General features: G+C 35.0%; 1 protein-coding gene across 11 annotated transcripts in view; it reads left to right on the top strand.

Annotated features, from left to right (window-relative positions):
- TAF2 (TATA-box binding protein associated factor 2) overlaps positions 1–18,110 on the top strand; it is an 80,598-nt gene extending 62,488 nt beyond the window's left edge. For 5 of the 11 annotated variants that reach the window (XM_073794681.1, XM_019932076.3, XM_019932081.3 and 2 more), the window contains 5 exons: positions 1,931–2,160; positions 3,474–3,629; positions 4,121–4,226; positions 6,608–6,730; positions 16,582–18,110. In XM_073794681.1, the coding sequence (XP_073650782.1) occupies positions 1,931–2,160; positions 3,474–3,629; positions 4,121–4,226; positions 6,608–6,730; positions 16,582–16,874 (908 nt within the window). In that variant the 3' untranslated portion in view covers positions 16,875–18,110. Of the gene's footprint in view, positions 1–1,930; positions 2,161–3,212; positions 3,630–4,120; positions 4,227–6,607; positions 6,731–15,084; positions 15,836–16,581 lie in introns of those variants that run through there. The other 6 variants (XM_073794682.1, XM_073794685.1, XM_073794683.1 and 3 more) reach the window with 6 other exon arrangements.
- Positions 18,111–20,128: the final 2,018 nt, after the last annotated feature.

Raw genomic sequence — 20,128 nt, 5'->3', positions numbered from 1 at the left:
ATAAAAGGCCCAGGAATCTGATACCTATCCTTTGTGGAACATTTACATATGTAAAATTCTTTGAGAAGAATAATGAGTGCCTACAAAAAACTAGGCAATGTCAGTCCATTAAAGTATCCAAATATGGATATTCCAGAGAAGGAAATGGATTTCCAGTATAAAATCCTTACTTTCACTCTGTACTGTTCTTCCGATTTCTGGTTTCTCTGTAGTTTTTATGATATAAAAACTCATACTTCTCGAGCTCCTGCCTCTTTCTCTTGCTTTCAGCAGTGTTATGTATCTGTTACCTTATCACACAGTAGCAAAACTGAAGATGTCTCAAATAGGATTGATAGCTGTTTAATGGCATGCATATTGCCAAGCAAGTGTGTAGTATATAGTAAGAACTCTGTAAATTAAAATTATAAACCCATGTGGATGTTCTTTGCACATAGTTAATATAATAGTTACCTATCTGTCAGAGTAAATCTTACCAAAATCGTACTTGCTTACAATGTATTTACTTATTCTAATATTTGTTGTTGAAAACCACAAAGCTTAATATTTATGCTGTCTAAAGTTTGCTGTAGCAACTTCTTTCCTTTTTGTTTCTCCTTTTTAAAACATTATGGTACCTGTTTGAAACCACATTTCTTGGCCAAAATTAAGTATTTATATGGTTTATTTTTCTTATCCAGAAGAATATTTCTTATTCTCACATGTTTTAAATTCTCTAGGTCATTTTAGATTCTGCCTAGAAACCATAGAAATTATCTAAACCTAGATGATAATTTCACCTTGACAGTTCTGTTTGGTGGCAGTATCTACCTGGCGTGTTCCACTGGGGAAAAGAAGGCAAGTGAGGAAGAGTTCTGATGTCACTGTGCTCTGGTCTTTTATTGCTATAGGGTAAGGTATAATCTGAGACCAAAACCCTTATTTTGGAGATGAAGACACTGAGACTCATCAGAGAACTTGGAAAGTGTCTCTACTTTAAACTGAATTTCTACAGATGCAGTTTTCTTCTGGTTAATACATGTTTTATGACCTGTTGCCATCTCCGGGGTTTGCTTATTTTTGTTTTTTGGTTTTTTAAAATAAATACCTACTAGAACAACACAAATATGAAGGTGTTTAGCAAAATAGTTTACTTCTCTAAAATAAGTCATAGTTTAGAATTGTGTTATTTCAAATAGTTGTAGGGTTTCTTACTGTATTTAAAACCTGAAAGTAATAAATTTGAGTTAGGAGAATTTGTTTCCAGTGGTAGGGTTCATGAAGGCTCTTGGTGTGCTGTCTTCCTAACAAGCTATTCAAGAAGAAAATCAGACAAGATAAACAGAATGAATGAATGTGGAGCAGTTACCAAGGAGGAGGAACTAAAAGGAGGATTTAGGGCTTCCCTGGCGGCACAGTGGTTGAGAGTCCGCCTGCCGATGTAGGGGACGCAGGTTCGTGCCCCGGTCTGGGAAGATCCCACATGCCGTGGAGCGGTTGGGCCCGTGAGCCACGGGCGCTGAGCCTGCGCGTCCGGAGCCTGTGCTCCGCAACGAGAGAGGCCACAACAGTGAGAGGCCCGTGTATAGCAAAAAAAAAATAAATAAAAGGAGGATTTAGAGCCAGAAAAAACACTGTTTTGGGAATATTAGATTTATGCTAGGTGTCTGATTTTTATTTTGTAGGAAGAATGAAAGAATAAAATATTTCCAGTTATAAGATTCATGATTGCATTTGAACATTTATTGTTTCTGTAGCAGTGTAGGTTCCCGTGTTATAAGAAGCGTCTTTAGAGTGGAGGGTTTGCCATTGGGGCCTAGGTCAATAGGTGGCTCCTTTAGGTATCATAACCCTCTCATCCCTTCCCTCTGTACAGGTTCTGGAGCATTTGAAAAATGTATGGATAAACGTGTATGTTGACTTTTTATTATTACTGTTATTTACTTCCTAGGTACTTCACATGACTGGCGGTTACGGTGTGGTGCTGTGGACTTGTACTTCACACTGTTTGGCCTCAGTAGACCTTCCTGCTTACCCTTGCCAGAACTTGGCTTGGTCCTTAATCTGAAAGAGAAAAAAGCTGTCTTGAATCCAACCATAATTCCAGAGGCCATAGCAGGCAACCAAGAAGCTGCGGTTAATCCAAGTAGTCACACACAGCTAGTTGGATTTCAGAACCCTGTAAGAATCACATGTGTTATAGAAGGTGTAGTTTTATTATGTAGAGCTCTGAAGAAGAGAATTGTTTCTTTTGAACTGGTGAATTTTAAAGCCACTAACAGCTTCTTGTGCCATTTAGAAAACTGCTAGCTGACATTAGTTTAGCACTGACAATTTATAAAGTGCTACTGACAGCTATTGATACAGAGCTGCACATAACAAATGATGTGCTGCTAGTCCATTTACTCCTTTTTTTGTGATGACAATGATTTTTTTGTACTTGAGCATAGAATTTCTACTTTGAGTAGTAGAATACTGAAATGAATATTTAACCTATTACATATTAACCTATCTTGTCCATATATTGTAATGGCAAGCTGTTTGAACACAGGGCCTTGACTTTTTTTTTTGCTACTTTGCATAATAGCACAATTCTAAACATATGAAGGGTGCCTGGAAAATGCTTATTGAATCAAATAAATAACAATGAATGGTCAGGTAAAAGCGTAATCTGCTGATTTTGGGAGGAGAGTATGCATTATATTTTTAAATTTACATATATGTGTATGTGTGCTTTTAGAAAAGCTTTTATTTCCAACTATGCATTATGAAATTACCAGACTTTTTGTAGAAAGACCTTTAGGGTCATATCAATTATTTTACTGTAATTTAAAGAAAGTTTTCCAGAAATGATTTTCTTATTGATGACAAAATGTCCCCAGTACTTGAAGCTTCATTTTTCACCAATATTTAGACCAGATTACTTGCCTGGCAATTCCCTGCTGGTGTTTTGACACTTTAAAACTCAAATTTCTCTTTATGCTAGTTAGTAATAGTCATTTAAAAGTACTTATCCACCTAGATTTTCTGAAATATAACCATACTTATTTGTTATAAATTTAAAATATATCCTAGAGTTTGGGTTATGAAGAAGTAAGACACATCTTTTAATAGAAAAAAAAGGAGTCTCATTAAAGAGCTCTTTTATATCTGAATATTTAGAAACCAGTGGAAATGAATATGTTTATAATTCTTGCCCATGTATATTAAGTTATCCACTTTCATACTTGGAGTCTTTAGGATAAAAGAAGAAAATGACACCAAAAGATATATGCTTTGGGGAAAGCTTTAAAAGTTCACTTTACCGACTCCCTTCTCCCCCCCAAAAAGACCAGCAGATAGGAAAAGGTGAGATTTATTTTAAGCCCATTGCTGATTACTTTTAGGCACTGGGCATGCTCTAATCTGCATGGTTGCTATAGGTATTAGTTTTCAGCTATAACATGAGCTACTTGTCTTCAGAAATCTAATTTTGATCTTGAATATTGCCACAGGAAGATGATCACCTTGCCAAGGAAGCATCATGTAATATATCAGCTCATCAGCAGGGAGTGAAGAGGAAGGCTGATACACCACTGGGGTCCCCACTAGAACCTGGTCAAATACTGGAGAAGAATGAGGATAGCAGTAAAGTCAAACTCAAAATCAGAGTAAGAAATACAGGTTAAACCTGTATTAACAGTGTAGGATATTCACCTTCTTGTAAATCTTTTTGAATACTTGCAATGGTTTTTCCTTAGCAGGAACAGTTGGGACAGACTGAACCATAAAAGAACTCAAATGTCCATCTAAGACATTCCAACTGATTGTTAAACTTCTATTATCACATACTTCTTCTCTGTTTGGAGGAGGAACTGTGTGTGCACAATCTACCACAGCTCACTATTTCTTCCCACAACATAGGAACAGATTTTAGTTGCTATTATATTTCCTGTAATTTCCAATCAGCTTCTTTTGGAGGCTGAACCAAATAATCTTTTCTTTCTCTTAATACTTTTTGAGAAAAAAACTACTTTTCCTTTTAAGATTTTTTGGGGGTATATCTTGTGGCCTTTCTGCTACCTTTCTTAAGAGCAAAAATCCAAACATAAAGTGATATAATGGCTCTTTTGCTCCTTTGTTTTGTATGTGTGTGTTTTAGTTTTCAAGCTCTCAAGATGAGGAGGAGATTGATATGGATACTGTTCATGATAGCCAGGCGTTCATTTCCCATCATTTAAACATGCTTGAAAGGCCGTCAACTCCAGGTAAGATATATTGCATTCACTCGGGTTGATGGAGAAAGTTCATGCGATATCACTATTTTAAGGTGTGTTGCTTTATTTTGAAGAGAACAACTATAAAGTTTAGAAGTAGCCAGTATAAAATACTAGATTGTATCAGATTATAACACATGTCAGCAAAGGAATAGAGTTTTTCAAAGTATTTCATTTGATTTTTACTTTATTATGGTCCTTTTTAAATATTCGGCTTACTTCTAGATTTGTTTTTTCAAAAATCCATGCATCAGATTCCTTCCAATAGCTTTCATTTCTTTTTTTTGTTTTGTTTTTTGTAGTAGGCTTAACCTCAAAATAAAATACTAAATTTGTTTTTTTATAAATAATGTAACCATAATTATATACAAAACTTCTTGACTACAGTAAATGCAGCCTGTAACACAACTACTTTCTCTTCTTGACTGCCTGTTCCACATAATATTATATCATATCATAGATTTTTGCATGCATCTCTCAAACATCATAATCATTTCTTTTGAAAATGTTACCTGAGGCGGTATTGAGTTGATACACTTGAATTTACCTAATTATTTCCCTGTGGGCAGGCATTTGTTTCCAATTTTAATTTTTTGCAAATAATTCTCTCTGAATATCTTCATACAAAAGGTTTTGTTTTTGTCAAATTATGCTCTTAGGATAAATTCCCCAAAATATATTTTTGGTGATTTTTTAGCTTTATTGTAAGATACTTATCTTTAGAAGATTTTCATAGCTCTTGATATTATTGCCATAATGCCCTTTGAAGAGATTATACCTAGTTCATGTCATCAGCGTTTTTAAATTTTCAGGAATAAAGCTTTGATGTAACTTGCATGTAAGTTGTGAAATACAGTAATAAAACAAATATTGGTGAACCTGCCACCCACCTTAACATGTATATTATACTCCATGCCGTGGCCATTCCCTTTATGCTTCTTCCCTGATTCTGTTCACCTGTCTTTGCATTACAAGTAAATAAATACTGTCTTGAATTTTTTTTCTTTTTTTTAATCATTCTTTTGCTTTTCTTTACAGTATACCACATATATATATGATCTATATGTTTACTTGCCCTTAGTTTTTGAATTATATGAAAATGGTATGATGCTCAGTATGACTTGGTCTTCTTCACTCAACCTTTTGCTGCCCAAATTCATCCATCTTGATCCATAGGTGTAATTCATTAATATTTATCATTTTTGTATCTCATGGTACTATTTTATTGTCAATGTAATAACTTAAAAGATATTTATTAACTATAAAATGATCATTAAGTTTATAATGCACTTCTTTTATTATGAATATGACTATTTTTCTTTTTTGCGGGGGAAGTCCTGTTCCTGTTTCTTTTTACTGGAAAATCCTATTTATACTTCATGCTGCTTGTGGTTATATTTTATGATCTTTACATTTGCATGAGGTTTTTTTTTTTTTTTTTAACATGCTGTATTTGTGCAAGTCTCCCTTACCTACCTTGGTCTGCTTTTTGTTTGTTTGGCTTTTTGTTTAATTTTATTTGTGAGACCTACGGTACTTTTTACTATCTAGTAATCTAGGATGAGCTAGTAGAAAACTGGCATCAGGTAGAATATGAACCTAATTATCTTTGAAAACTGACAGGTCGTGAATTCTTTGGCTTTTATACTTGTAAGAGGTCTTAACAGTTATTTATCTATTCTGTCAATTTTACAGACAAGGAAATTTAAGCAGAGAGATATTAAATGATTTACCCTAAACGACACACCCAAGTAATAGCCAACTCAGTGCTAGACCCAAATCCTTGAACTTTTCCATGTGACAAATGAAATTGAGGCACAAAAAAATAAATGTCTTACCTGGACTGTATATCTAATTTGTGGATAATTTGGAATTAGAACCTGGGTCTCCTGATACTACAGTGCTGTTCACGTTATACCATTAAAATGTTCCTGTTTTAAATATCTTCTGTAATCCCTAAATTATTTTGATCTATTTGTTGAGTAAATATTATAATAGAATTTATTAATAAGTTTTGGGGGGAGCAGGCATGCTTTACTATATGCAAAGTTCCACATAAATAATAAAAAACATGACATGGTTCTGCCCCAGAATGTAGACTCCAATTTAGATGTTCAGCAGTCCAGTCAGGTATACTGTCTTTCTTGAATGCGTATTTTTCTCAGACTTAAGTATATTGGAACCATGACAAAGAAGTAAATCAAATGGGGGATCTTCAGTACTTTAAAAAAGTAGTATTCTTTTTATTATTGGAATTTTACTGTTGAACTGATTCTGGCTTTAAGGTTAATTTATAAAAACCTTCAGACTGTTTTCTTCTTTGGGGAAACAAAGAAATAAATCCCTGTTTTCGCTCTTCTTTGTCATTTTAGGGCTCTCTAAATACCGGCCAGCCAGCTCCCGATCTGCTTTAATCCCCCAGCACTCATCAGGTTCTGATGGCACACCCATCACAAAACCCCAGTGGAATATGGAACTTGCACGAAAGGGAACAGGTGAAATTATTATTATCATTGCTGTTGTTTCGCTCAAGAACGAATCTATTAACTTCATAAAGTTTCTTTATCAACTTAAAGAATACATTAAAAACGACAGATCTCAGGACTTGCTTTTCTTGTAACACATTGACTCTATATTATCTGACATAAAGACTTTTTTTTCAAATGTAAGCTACATATATTATTATTTTTTACTGACGTATAGTTGATTTACAATGTGTTAGTTTCTGATATTAGAACACAGTGATTCAGTTATACATATGTGTATATATATTCTTTTTCAGATCCTTTTCCTTTATAGGTTATTACAAAATATTGAGTATAGTTCCCTGTGCTATACAGTAGGTCCTTGCCGGTTATCTATTTTATGTATTATAGTGTGTATATGTTAATCCCAAACTCCTAATTTATGCCTTCCCCCCTTTTCCCCTTTGGTAACTGTAAGTTTGTTTTCTTTGTGGGTCTATTTCTGTTTTGTAAGTAAGTTAATTTGTTTTTTTTTTTTTTAGATTCCACATATAAACAAATATCATATGATATTTGTTTTTCTTTGTCTGGCCTCCTTCACTTAGTATGATAATCTCTAGGTCCATCCATGTTGCTGCAAATGGCATCATTTCATTCTTTTTTATGGATGAATATATACAGTATTCCATTGTATATATACACCACAGCTTCTTTATCCATTCATCTGTCGCTGGTCATTTAGGTTGCTTCCATGTCTTGGCTATTGTATTTAAATAGTGCCACTATGAACATTGGAGTGCATGTATCTTTTTGAATTATGTTTTTCTCTGGATAAAGGCCCAGGAGTGGGATGGCTGGATCATATGGTAACTTGATATTTTTAGTTTTCTAAGGAATGTTCATAGTGTATTCCTTAGTGGCTGCACCAATTTGCATTCTTATCAGCAGTGTAGGAGGGTTCCTTTTTCTCCACACCCTCCAGCATTTATTATTTGTAGACTTTTTGATGATGGCCATTCTGACTGGAGTGAAGTGATACCTCATTGTAGTTTTGATTTACATTTCTCTAATAATTAGTGATGTTAAGCATCTTTTCATGTGCCTGTTGGCCATCTGTATGTTTCTTGGGGGAAGTGTCTATTTAGATCTTCTGCCCATTTTTTGATTGGGTTGTTTACGTTTTTGATATTGAGCTGTATGAGCTGTTTGTGTATTTTGGAACTTAATCCCTTGTCAGTCTCATAGTTTGCAAATATTTTCTCCCATTCTGTAGGTTGTCTTTTCATTTTGTTTATGGTTTCCTTTGCTGTGCAAAAGCTTTTAAGTTTCATTAGGTCCCATTTGTTTGTTTTTGTTTTTATTTCCATTACTCTAGGAGACAGATCCAAAAAGATATTGCTACGATTTATATCAAAGAGTGTTCTGCCTATGTTTTCTTCTAGGAGTTTTATAGTATCCAGTCTTACATTTAGGTCTTTAATCCATTTTGAGTTTATTTTTGTATATGGTGTTAGAGAATGTTCTGATTTCATTCTTTTACATGTAGCTGTCCAGTTTTTCCAGCACCATTTATTGAAGAGACTGTCTTTTCTCCATTGCGTATTCTTTCCTCATTTGTCATAGATTAATTGACCATAGGTGCATGGGTTTGTTTCTGGGCTTTCTGTCCTGTTCCATTGGTCTATGTTTCTGTTTTTGTGTCAGTACCATACTGTTTTGATGACTATAGCTTTGAAGTGTGGCCTGAAGTCACAGAGCCTGATTCCTCCAGCTTCGTTTTTCTTTCTTAATATTGCTTTGGCTTAAAGACTTTTAAATTAGGCGTTTTGCTATTTCAAAAGTAATATACTCCTATTGTATAAAACTTTGAAATAACAGAAAAGTAGAAAGGAGAGAAAAAAAGCATCCCATATTTAATGCCATTTAAAGATACTCATTATATTAACATTTTGATCTTTTCTTGCAGTGCTTTTTCTAAGAATACTGTAATATGAAAATGTCAGCTTCAGTAGCAAGTGTGAAATCTAAAGCTTCATACTTTTATAAAATATAAAAATCAACTACTTACTTCCCTCTCAGCCTCCCCCTGACAGGTTTACAATTGGTCATTCATGGTCAATCATGAAGACTTGATGCTATATATACCTAGAAAACTAACATATTTTGTCTTTTAAATTTATTTCATACTAATTGGACTTAAGTTAATGAAAGATAATTCAGTTCAGATGTGGCTGTTACCTGTTTTACTATTGTACATTGTCTTCTACTTACCCTGTTCTTCTTTTGCTTAGAAGACTATAATCCAAATAAAGAGTAAACTTGTGATGCTGATGAACAAAGATTCAGTTTTCAAGTTTTGGAGGGACAGGGAGTGAAAAACAAGATACATAAGCAAAATCATTTTTAAAGAATACTTCTTCCAGAAGTCATTAGTCAGGCTTTAAAATTCCAACTGATGGATTTTGTTTATATAAACCATGTTTTTATCATATAAACAAAAGAGTAACTGTTTAATGATTTGAGGAGCTTAGGGATCAGTAGGAGCTGTGATTAGTAGGAGACTGAACAAAAGCAACACCTCAAAATATTTTGGTATTGAGACCCCAGACTGTTGGTTGCCTGTATCTCTTTGTGTGTTTTATGCATTTATTGTAACAGATTCTCACAAAATATATTTCAGAAAGAAGTCAGCTGGAGACTTTAGCATTTAACTTTAATAAGTGAATTTTGACATTTCTCGGCCCTTGCCGATTTTGTATTCTCTGTTTTTGCTTTGGGATTTGGTGTAAATTTGCTTAATTATCATTATACTTATTAAAACTTTTTCAGACACGAAAAGTTTTCTACATCTTTTAAAATTATGAAGCGTAGGGCATATCAAACCTCTTGATATAGTTTGAGAGTGATGCTTCTGCCTATCTTCCATGCCTTTAAAAAAAAGTAAATTCTGTCTAAATTCCAGCAGTCAGATAAATTCTTGTTCCAGTAAAAATTCTGAGTATGTTTGTTTGGTTTATCCTAGTGATGTGGCATGCTAACATATGAATAGAAACAAATCTTAACACCTTTTTGTGCCCACCAGTGTGCCTTTGTTTCATATTGCTTTAAAAATTACATTTTTACTTTTTTTGGAATCTCTTTACAGTCTTATATTTCTCATGGCATCTTATGGGAAGACTAGAGAGGAGATAAAGGGGTAGTGGTAGGGAATAGGAAAACATTAACATTTTAGCTTTGGTTGCTTCAGTGTAGGGCCCTTTTATGTCACGAAGTAAATTGTATACCAGTATATTATATAGACTGATCTGTAAAACTTAATTTTGAATATATTCTTTAATGTGCCTTTGTAATTTCCCTTAAATGTAATTATGCTGTCCAGTACCCTGCGACCACTGAGCAAGTCTTAAAATTCAACAGTGTCATTATTAGAATTTAGAAAACATTTGTTTTACCAATGGTAGTGTTCCAAAAGTTTATTTATACATGTATTTATTTTGGAATTCTAAAAACAGTTTTCCCGTAGACATATTATATTTGATAAGTAGCTTTCCTGAACTAGCCAACAAAAACCCTTTTTAACTTATACTGAAGAATAGAAGTATCAAACCTAACCACTGTGTGCCACAGTATTTCTAAGAGAAAGGGTACTAAGAGCTCTATATTTTGGGCTGTTGGAAGCACAACTTTAACCTAACCCAGGTAAAGTTGGCAGTAAAACAGGAACAGAAGCTGGGATCTCCTACTGTGGTAGCTACCTTGGCCTGGGGTTGAGAGTTGGGGGTTCTGGAGAAGAGGCACAGAATAGTGGTAAGGGAAGCTGTGATCTCTCTTAAATCTCTAGGAATTCTAGATTAAAGTTAACAGGTGGGTTTGAGGGGCCTTATTGAAGCTTATCCAACTGAGGCATCTTTTATTTGGCTATAGAATTCTTACAAACATTTTTGAAGTAGTTGACTAAAAATGAAGAGACTGCAAATAAAGATTTGGATTTCCAGCTTCTCTTGAAAAAGAGTTAACTGAGAGGCCCTCTTAGGCAGGGATGTGCTTTCCATTCCATTGATTCCTTCTGTGTTTGCACCCGGTAGTCTGCTTACTCATTTATGCTGTCTACTTAGGTTGAAGGCTTTTGAGTTTGAGACCCCTGGTGTTTTTTTTCATATGCTGAGATGAAGTCCGAGATGGCTGCCTCAGAGCCAGCGTGCCAGATGGCAGTTGAGAACTGGAATGTGTTGCAGACGTCATCTGGAAGGGGTGGACACTGTTAAGTAGAGGATAGGTCGTGGTTTACTTTCTAACACCCCACCAGTTTTCTCTTTCCTTGCATATGATAGTGAGGGGCATATTTTAGGGTAGGGATGATATGTGTTTGGTAGGTTAAGCCATTTGGGGTAAGAAAGGAGAAGCGGCAGGGATGTTTTCCTTCATTGCTTAACTTTCTCCTTCTCCTGAGTTAAGGAAGGGAATCCGGGGAAAGGGCTGCGTGGGGCGCATGGTGTGATGGGTTGAGCATACCACGTCCTCTCCTCTCCCACCGCTGCAGCGCCTGAGGCCGCTGGTCTGTCTCCCAGGTTGCTGCGGGGATTGCAGTGATGAGGAGCGGAGGGAAGTCCCTGGTGGTTTCTGTAGGGAAGAAAAGAAGAGTTGCTGCAGTTGCCTAGCCAGGGCTGCTGTACTATGTGACAAATTCTTGCCTAAGTCAGAAAAGCACTATTCTGGTATAGAAATCCGTTTAAAAAAAAAAAAAAGCTAGAGTTCTTTCTTTTGAAAGTCTAATATGAAAAAGACTTTGATATTTTTCTTTAAATTATAATGATATAATTCTACACTTTTTTGATCTAAAGAAACTGAAGAACAGACTTCACACATTTCCTAATAGAAACTGCAGGTTTTGTGTTAAATTTAAATGTATACCTAGTGCGATAAATTTAATAGAATTAGCAGGTTACTCACTGTTATCAGCACTTTTATCAGATGGGCCCGAAAGCTTCCACCTTAGGTGTGTATTAAGTACCCCTTTCTGTTTGTTTTGCATTTGTTAAATTGACTGCAGCTAACCCTTATCCATAGTGAATTCAGTAGGTCTCTAGGAAAGATTTTATGTTAGATAGAACAACAAAACTGAACATGTTTTTTTCTTTCCCTATAACATGAAATAGGCAAATCATAATATTGTGAATTATTTTTATCTCCTTTTCTTGGTATATCTCCTATCTGCAATAGAGACATATATTTTGTGTCACTAAAAGTGCTTTCATTAGTTTTATTTTTAATTTTTTAAAAATTTTGTTTTATATTGGCGTTTAGTTGATTTACGGTGTTAGTTTCAGGTGTACAGCAAAGCGGTTTAATTATAAAAGGGCTTTCATTAGCCTTAAAATGAGTGGCACCTAACCTTGGGTGGGCCTCAAGTTCCCAGGCATCTTGTAAACCCCTAAAATGATATGTGGGATTATGCATTGTGTCACAGGGATGGTAATGTATGCATTTTTCTCAATAGAGATTCTATAGTTGACCTCATTATGCTAGTGTGAAAGTAAGCTCGTATGTGTCCCAAATCTTACTGTTATACAGGTCCACATGAGAGGGAAATTGTACTTTCTTATCACCTTGAATTAGACCTGGTAAAAATTATTCAGGAAAGAAATTAAACAAATAAAAAATATATATTGTCTATAATAAATGAAAACTTACGAGCTAAAGGTTAGTGGTGATGCTAGGGTAACATTAGGTTTTATTAGATGTTCTGTTGTTAGAAACACGATTCTAATGAATATTTCTGTATATATTTCTTTGCACTTATGCATGAGCACGTTTGTGGGATATGTTTCTAGAAATGAACTTTCTAATTTAAAAAATATGAGCATTTAACATTTTCATGAATAGTGCCAATTTGCCTTAACTTCTCCTTTTTAAAAAACACTTTTATTATAGAAAACTGTGAAGTAGTCAGACTAGTATAATGAACCCCCATGTATCCATTACTCAGATGCAGAAATGATCAATCAGCTCATGGTCAGCTTTGTTTTTTATCTATACCCTTTCCCATTTCCACCTTTCTGAATTATTTTGAAACAAATCCCACATATCATTTTATGCATAGGTAATTTTGTGTGTATCTCTAAAAGATAAGGACTTTAAAAAGTCATAACCACAATAATATTCTTGTACTTTAAAAAATAAATGACTTTTTCATATCATTAAATATACAGTCACTGTTTACATTTCAGTTGAATCATAAATGCCATTATTTTTATTTTAATTTTTAACAATTTATTTGTTTGGATCACTGTCCACATAGGGTCTACACATTGCAGTTGGCTGATATATCCTTTACATCTTTTAAAATTAAAAGTTTCCAGTCCATTGTTTTTTCCCCTTTACAGTGTTATAAACTCCAGGGTTTTGATCTGTAGTTTTCAAGTCTGTATTTTGCTAATTGTATACCTGTGGTGTAATTAACATGTTAGAGTCCTCTGTATTTCCTTTAAATTTGTAATTATATCTAGAAACTTAATTGGATTCAGGGTTATAGATGGTAGTGTGTTCTTCCATCTGGAAGCATACAATGTCTGGTTGATTTTTTGTGAGGTTAGCCACTAAGGTGTTCAAGGCCTGGATCCATTAATTCATTAAGGGTTACAAGATGGTGATATTCTAATTCATCTTTCTGTTTTTATTTATAAGCTGATTATTTCTATAAAGCTAACTTGCCCCTCACCTGCTGTTAGCCATTGGTATAGATCATATAGCAAAAGAAAGATAAAGACTTGATTCTCTCTATGTATTTAATAATTTTCAAAATAATAATTTGGCTAGCATCTTCCAATGGTGATCAATTAGTTCTAGTCCATTACAGAATATTATCAATTATCAATTATCAATTACAGAATATTATCAATATTCAGATTTTCCCAGCTTCGATTGGTGAGAACTCTTGACTCTTGAGTTCTTGAGAAGGCTTTAAACTTCCTTTCTATTATTATACCAGATGTTTCAGGCTCATCTTGTAAATATTCTAGCCAGACCTGGAATCAGCCATTTGTCCTAGGAGTCCTGGTTTCTAACACCTTTATCCTTGGATCTAGCTAATCCATTGTCTTCTTAATAGACTTCATACAAATCAAGAGAAATGCAAGAATTCTAATCAGTATATCTTGAATGCAAAGTGTAAGATTGCTAGACAAGAGATTGAATTTACTTTTGAAGTGGCTATTAGTATTCCTTGGAAAAGAGTACACTCAGTTGTATACTTGGCAGTTGCCTCTACTGGGAAGTACAGTTTCTAGTATAATCGTTGGCTTTTCTACAATCCAAGTAGGTGTTTAGGATTAGATGATGAAACTTCTCTCAGTGCAGAAAAGGACCTCAGACTCCCAGTAGTGCAGACAGCCAATTGGAAAGCTGCAAAGTCTCTTGATGTAGACTGACTAAATAATGAGATAGGAGTTAAAGGAATTTGTTTATGAAGCTCTATTACTCCTTCTTGTCACTTGGCTATACTCTGTTAGGTAGGGACCTATATTCCCATATTTATAGAATCGAGAATATATTTATATAGTTCATTTAAAATATAAATTAAAATTATATAGTGGCATATTTAACTTAACTATAAATCAGATATCTCTCAAATTTTTTCTTTTTCTGAAGAATATCTGGGCACCAATTATTGCAAAAGATAGAGTCCCCAAACTAGCTTATATATATAAGCTCTCTCTCTCTCTTTTTTTTTTTTTTTTTTTGCGGTACGCGGGCCTCTCACTGTTGTGGCCTCTTCCGTTGCGGAGCACAGACTCCGGATGCGCAGGCTCAGCGGCTATGGCTCACGGGCCCAGCCGCTCCGCGGCATGTTGGATCCTCCCAGACCGGGGCACGAACCCGTGTCCCCTGCATCGGCAGGCGGACTCTCAACCACTGCGCCACCAGCAAAGCCCCAAATTACATTTTTTATATTCATGATTTTTTGGTAAAGCTAACACTAACAGTAATGTAAAAAAAAGGGGGGGGGGCTTCTCTGTACTTCGCAGTAGAGGCAACTGCCAAGTATACAACTGAGTGTACTCTTTTCCAAGGAATACTAATAGCCACTTCAAATACACAGAGTTACGAAAGGGCTAGTCTGGAATATATAGAAAGGAATAGTGGAAGATAAGATAAATTCAAGAGAGATTGTAAACTGTCCTTAAAATTAGTGGTGAAAGTGATTTTTAGAAAACTTCTATGGTGATGCTTGTTTTGGTAAAAACATGGCTTGGGGCCGGATTGGATCAAAATCAGCACTGAGAATTTATGTTTTAAAAAGGAAAAGAAACTACTGCATTAAAGTCCATTTTAGTGAAAAGCTTGGTTTTTTGACTACTCTGAATAGAGAATATATTTTTTTTCAGAAATTGCTGCACTGAAGTCTAAGGATTTTGTTCTGCCAGTAGAACTACCTGAGTTTTTAAACAAGTAATCATGATAGCTTTGTTTTTAGGAAGATAACTATGCAGCAGGGCCTCTGAACTTCAACACTGTTGACATTTTTGGCCATGAGAATTCTTTGCTCTAGGAGGCTGTCCTGTGTTTTGAATGTTTGGCAGCATCCCTAGCCTCTACGCACAGTCAGGCTAACACTTCCTCCCCCCATCCCACCCTAATCGTGACAACAAAAACGTCTCCAGACATTGTCAAACAACCCCTGGGGAGAAAAGTTGCCCCTGTTTGAGAACCGCTGCTGTGAAGCTATGTAAAGTGTGGATTCAAGTGTAAGACACTTCAGGCAAAGAAACCAGTTCATAGGAGACTAGTACTGTGATCCAAATGAGATGAGGTGGTCTGAATTAGTACAGTTGCAGGCGGGATAGAGAGGCAGATTAAAGAGATTCTTGTAAGTAAGAATAAACAAGATTTGGTAAGCAGCTAGATCTGGAAGGGAGGGCACCTGGTCTTACTTGGCTGCATGTAAAGCAGTGTCATTAACCTAGAGTAATACAGAGAGAGAATTCTCTGGGTATGGCCCAAGAATTGTAGGGTATGGAGGAAGCAAGAAATTCCCGTACACTAGAGTCTGAGAACTACTCACTATTATAGATTCCTAGGCTGATAGAACATTGGAAATGGAAAGAACCTTCAAAGACATTTGATCCATTTCTAGGTGAGATAAAATACATGCTGAAGTTTTTGGTTTGACATTGCATCTAAGTTATATTTATACTATACTGTAGTCTACTAAGTGTGCAATAGTGTTGTGTCTAAAAAAATGTACATACCTCAGTTTAAAAATGCTAACCATCATCTGAACCTTCAGCAAGTCATAATCTTTTTGCTGGTGGAAGTATTTTGAAATATTGCAAAAATTACCAAAATGTGACAGAGTGACTAGAGGTGAGCAAATGCTGGTGGAAAAATGGTTCCAATAGATTTGCTCGAGGCAGGGTTGCCACAAACCTTCATTTGTAAGAAGCGCAGTATCTGCAAAGTGCAATGAAACGAACTATGCCTGTAGTGCTAATCTCCCCCCCACCCGAATACCATAGAGCAGAACTGTGGTTAAGGAGCTATGTTTTCATTGACCAATGTCAGTCTTAATCTCTAACACACAAATCTAGTCATTGTCACTTCATAGTACTTTAAAATATTGAATATTAATTTTTAGAAGATGGTTGGATAACACACTGGTATATATCATAATCTGTATAGACTACAAGGAATTGAAATACTCACTTCCTGGTCACAATGCTGAAAACTTACCTTTGTGTAACTAATTGGATGTCTTACTTGGATACTTCTCCCATTCCTGATTTTTTTCATGGAAGTGATATAAACGCTTGGGAATCCATTGTCTTTTCTGTACTGTCACCAACTCCCTCTTACTTTCATTTCACTTTCCTTGTTATTAACAGGAATTCATTTGGGTGTTTTTAATCTTGAAGGTAAAGAACAATCACCTTTGGAGATGAGTATGCATCCAGTTGCAGCAGCTCCACTCTCAGTATTTACTAAAGAATCTACGTCCTCCAAACACAGCGACCACCATCACCACCATCACCATGAGCACAAGAAAAAGAAGAAGAAGCACAAACATAAGCATAAGCACAAGCATAAGCATGATAGCAAAGAAAAGGACAAGGAGCCTTTCACTTTTTCCAGCCCCGCCAGTGGCAGGTCTATTCGTTCTCCTTCTCTTTCAGACTGAGAAGGGGACAAAGGAGACCTTTTCCTCAGTGTTCAGAAGAATATATGTAACTAAAGCTTTGTCAGCTATAAAGAATGATAAAAGGAAAAAAAAATAGTTGCCTCCCATAGAGATTCAAGTTCTAAACATTTGATTTACATTATTTATACAATTGAAATCTAATTAGGAAAATGTGTTTTATAGTTCTGAATAAACCATTTCATCCTGTTTCCTCCTTAAAATACACACACACACACACACACACACACACACACACACACACACACACACACACACACACACACACACACACACACACACACACACACCACACACACACAGAGCAAACCCTTTCATAAGGCCCTTATATCCACTGGCAGTCCCCATTCACATCATGATCTCCATGTGTACTGCCAAAGTCAATTATGTTTTAAAGCCTTTGATGGATGTTATGGGGCAAAGTTATGTTTTAAACAGAAGCTACAGCCAAATCTGTGGTAAAACCACTATTTCCAGTGAAATATTGTATAACACCATTTGGAACTACTGAAAGACAGAGGCTTTTCTATAGGAATCTTCTTTATTACATATTTTTTTGCGTGTTAACCATAGAAACTAAGCATCAGAATTCATAAGCAAGAGTACATGATGTTTTCTTTTGCTCTAAAATACTGGAATTTTCAGAAGCAGCTTTAAAAAGAAATTTGAATCACTTTTTTGATAGCACATTTGGTGATTATGATGTTGGAATTTAACAGAACTATCAAATCCACAGTTCTCAAATCAAGATGTTTAAATTTTAAGTTCCTTTTTTCACTAAGTATGAGTGAATACATTCATATGTAGAATATGTTTGCCAAATGTGGACAATTTAAATGCCCAATACATATTCTAAAATTATTTCTCTAAGTATGGTACCTTAAAAAGGTGTTTATATACTGTTTATTAACTTGGACACAGACAGTTTGGCTCTCATGTGAGTATACCAGAAGCATTTAAAAACATACGAAATGTTTTGCTTTCATACTTCAATAGTTTGTATGTTTGTGTGTTTTTATTTTTATTTCTAAATTTACCATGTGCTTTATTGTTTGTTTGTTTGTTTTAAAATGTTATTCATACCTGTTCTATTTTTATCATTTCCCTTATCATTAGAAAGTTGGACAAAATACTTCTTCCCAGAATAGATGTTTCAAAGGGATCCAGTAAAGTTGGACTTTTGAATATACTTGTTTAATAAATAACTTTTTAAATTGATCATTCTGCCTTTGTATTTTCTTATATCTTTTGTTGCCTTTCTCTTTGTGTGTGTATGTAATACACCTGTTCACAAAGTTTGAGGAGAGCTTTGTGGATAAGCAGGATTTGAGCTGGCCCTGTTAGGAAGAGTGATTTCAGTAGGCAGATGGGGTAAAGTTCTCTCAGCAGAAGAAACAGTATTTTCAAAAGTATGGAGGAAAGCAAGGACATAGTCAGGAATTGTAAAGCAGTGCAGTTGGCTGAGAGTGTAAGTGCAAAGGGTGTGTGATCAGACGTTGAAGAGCCTAAATGGCAGTTGTTTAAATATTCCCATTAACTGAGTGTTGGCCAACTGAAATTATTTCTGGAAAAAGGAATATTTTTTATTACAGTGTTTAGGGATACCATCTATAGAATTCTCAACTTTGAAAATAGTAAGGATAAATTTCAAAATAATTATGTATTGTCTGAAGACAGTGATGAGTAATAGCTACCTACATAATTTAAGCACCTCTTGTATATCAAGCATTGTACTAGGAACTGTATGGTATGCATGGTATTTCTAAATTGGATATTTATATTGGATGTTTCGTACGAGGAACATTTTTTTATGGGGAGCTTTCAGTTATTTAAGTTGATGCATAGAAGTAAACAACGAAAAATATTCATATTTTTGTAGATAACTACACATAAGTAATACAAGCTCTAGTGTTAGTTTTCTCAGTCTCCTCCCCCAGAGGTAGTCACTGTTGCCAGTATTACATGTTTAGATCTAGTCTATACATATATCTATACAGTGTATGCATTTTTTTAACAAATGATACTTGCAGAAATTTTTTATTTTTGTATAGTTTTATGTAGTTTTTTTAATAGTCATTTCTGACTACCACATTTTGTGTCATACCAACAAAGGTTTTTCTTATTCCATGACTGTAAAATAATTCTGCCATTTTTTTTCTATTGGTTTTAAAGTTTTATGTTTCAGATTTATATCCTTTATCTAACTAGAATCCATCTGGAATTTATTTTGATAGAAGGTAGGAGGTAAGGATCCAACGTTTTTTTTTCCTTCCAAGATGCTACCTAATGTGTTTAAAACTCCATCTTTTCTCTCTTGACTGCAAGTGTTCTATACTAAATTCCCTTATATATTTGGGTTCATTTCTGGACTTTGTTGTCGGTTTCATGGATCTGCCTACTCATCTGCCAGCACCACACTGTTTAGATTATTTTAGCACTGTGGTATGTTTTGATATGGTAGAGCTAGTTTCTCCTCGTTACTTTTCTCTTACAGAACTTTTTGACTATTCTTGTGGGTTATATTCTTTTTCTGGCACACTTATTCATATACAGTAGAACTTATTCTTTGTGATGTACATTTCTCTGGATTTTGGCAAATTCTTGAACTTGTGTATCCAACCAGCACAGTCCATCACTCCAAAACTCCCTCATGTTGCTCTTTTGTAGTCAACTCCCCCAACACCCAACCCCTGGCTTCCACTAATTGATTTTCCACTCCTGTTATTTTGCCATTTTTTGTGGATTTATCTTTCTATATTAATATTAGAATCAATCTTTCTAGCCTTTCCCTGAAATTGTATCTGTAGGTTGATATTGGCTGTGTGTTAAGTCAGGAGTTAACTTAGAATTAATATCTTGGTGTTGATTATTCTTATTAGGGATGTCAGTATAACTATTAATATAATATTTCTTTTTAGTTTTATAAAGTAGCTTATTTTTTTTCATTTAGTATTCTATAAATGATGTCTTTTCATTATAAGGTTATATAGTCCTTTATGCTAATTTTGTGCTTTTGTTACTGTATTCATCAATTCCAGAGAAACGTAATATATATTTGTTAAAAAGTATTGACTCAGATGATTATGGGGGCTGAGAAGTTCTACAATCTGTTACCTGCAAGCTAGAGACCCAGGAAAGCTAGTGGTGTAGTCCAAAGGACTGAGAGCAACAGAGTCCGCAGTGTAGAGTCCAGTCCAGTCTGAAGGCCTAAGAACCAAGACTGCGAGGGCAGAGGA

This window comes from Tursiops truncatus, chromosome 17, assembly GCF_011762595.2.
Source record: "Tursiops truncatus isolate mTurTru1 chromosome 17, mTurTru1.mat.Y, whole genome shotgun sequence".
Lineage (NCBI taxonomy): Eukaryota > Metazoa > Chordata > Mammalia > Artiodactyla > Delphinidae > Tursiops > Tursiops truncatus.
This window is presented reverse-complemented; position numbering and strand designations above follow the sequence as displayed.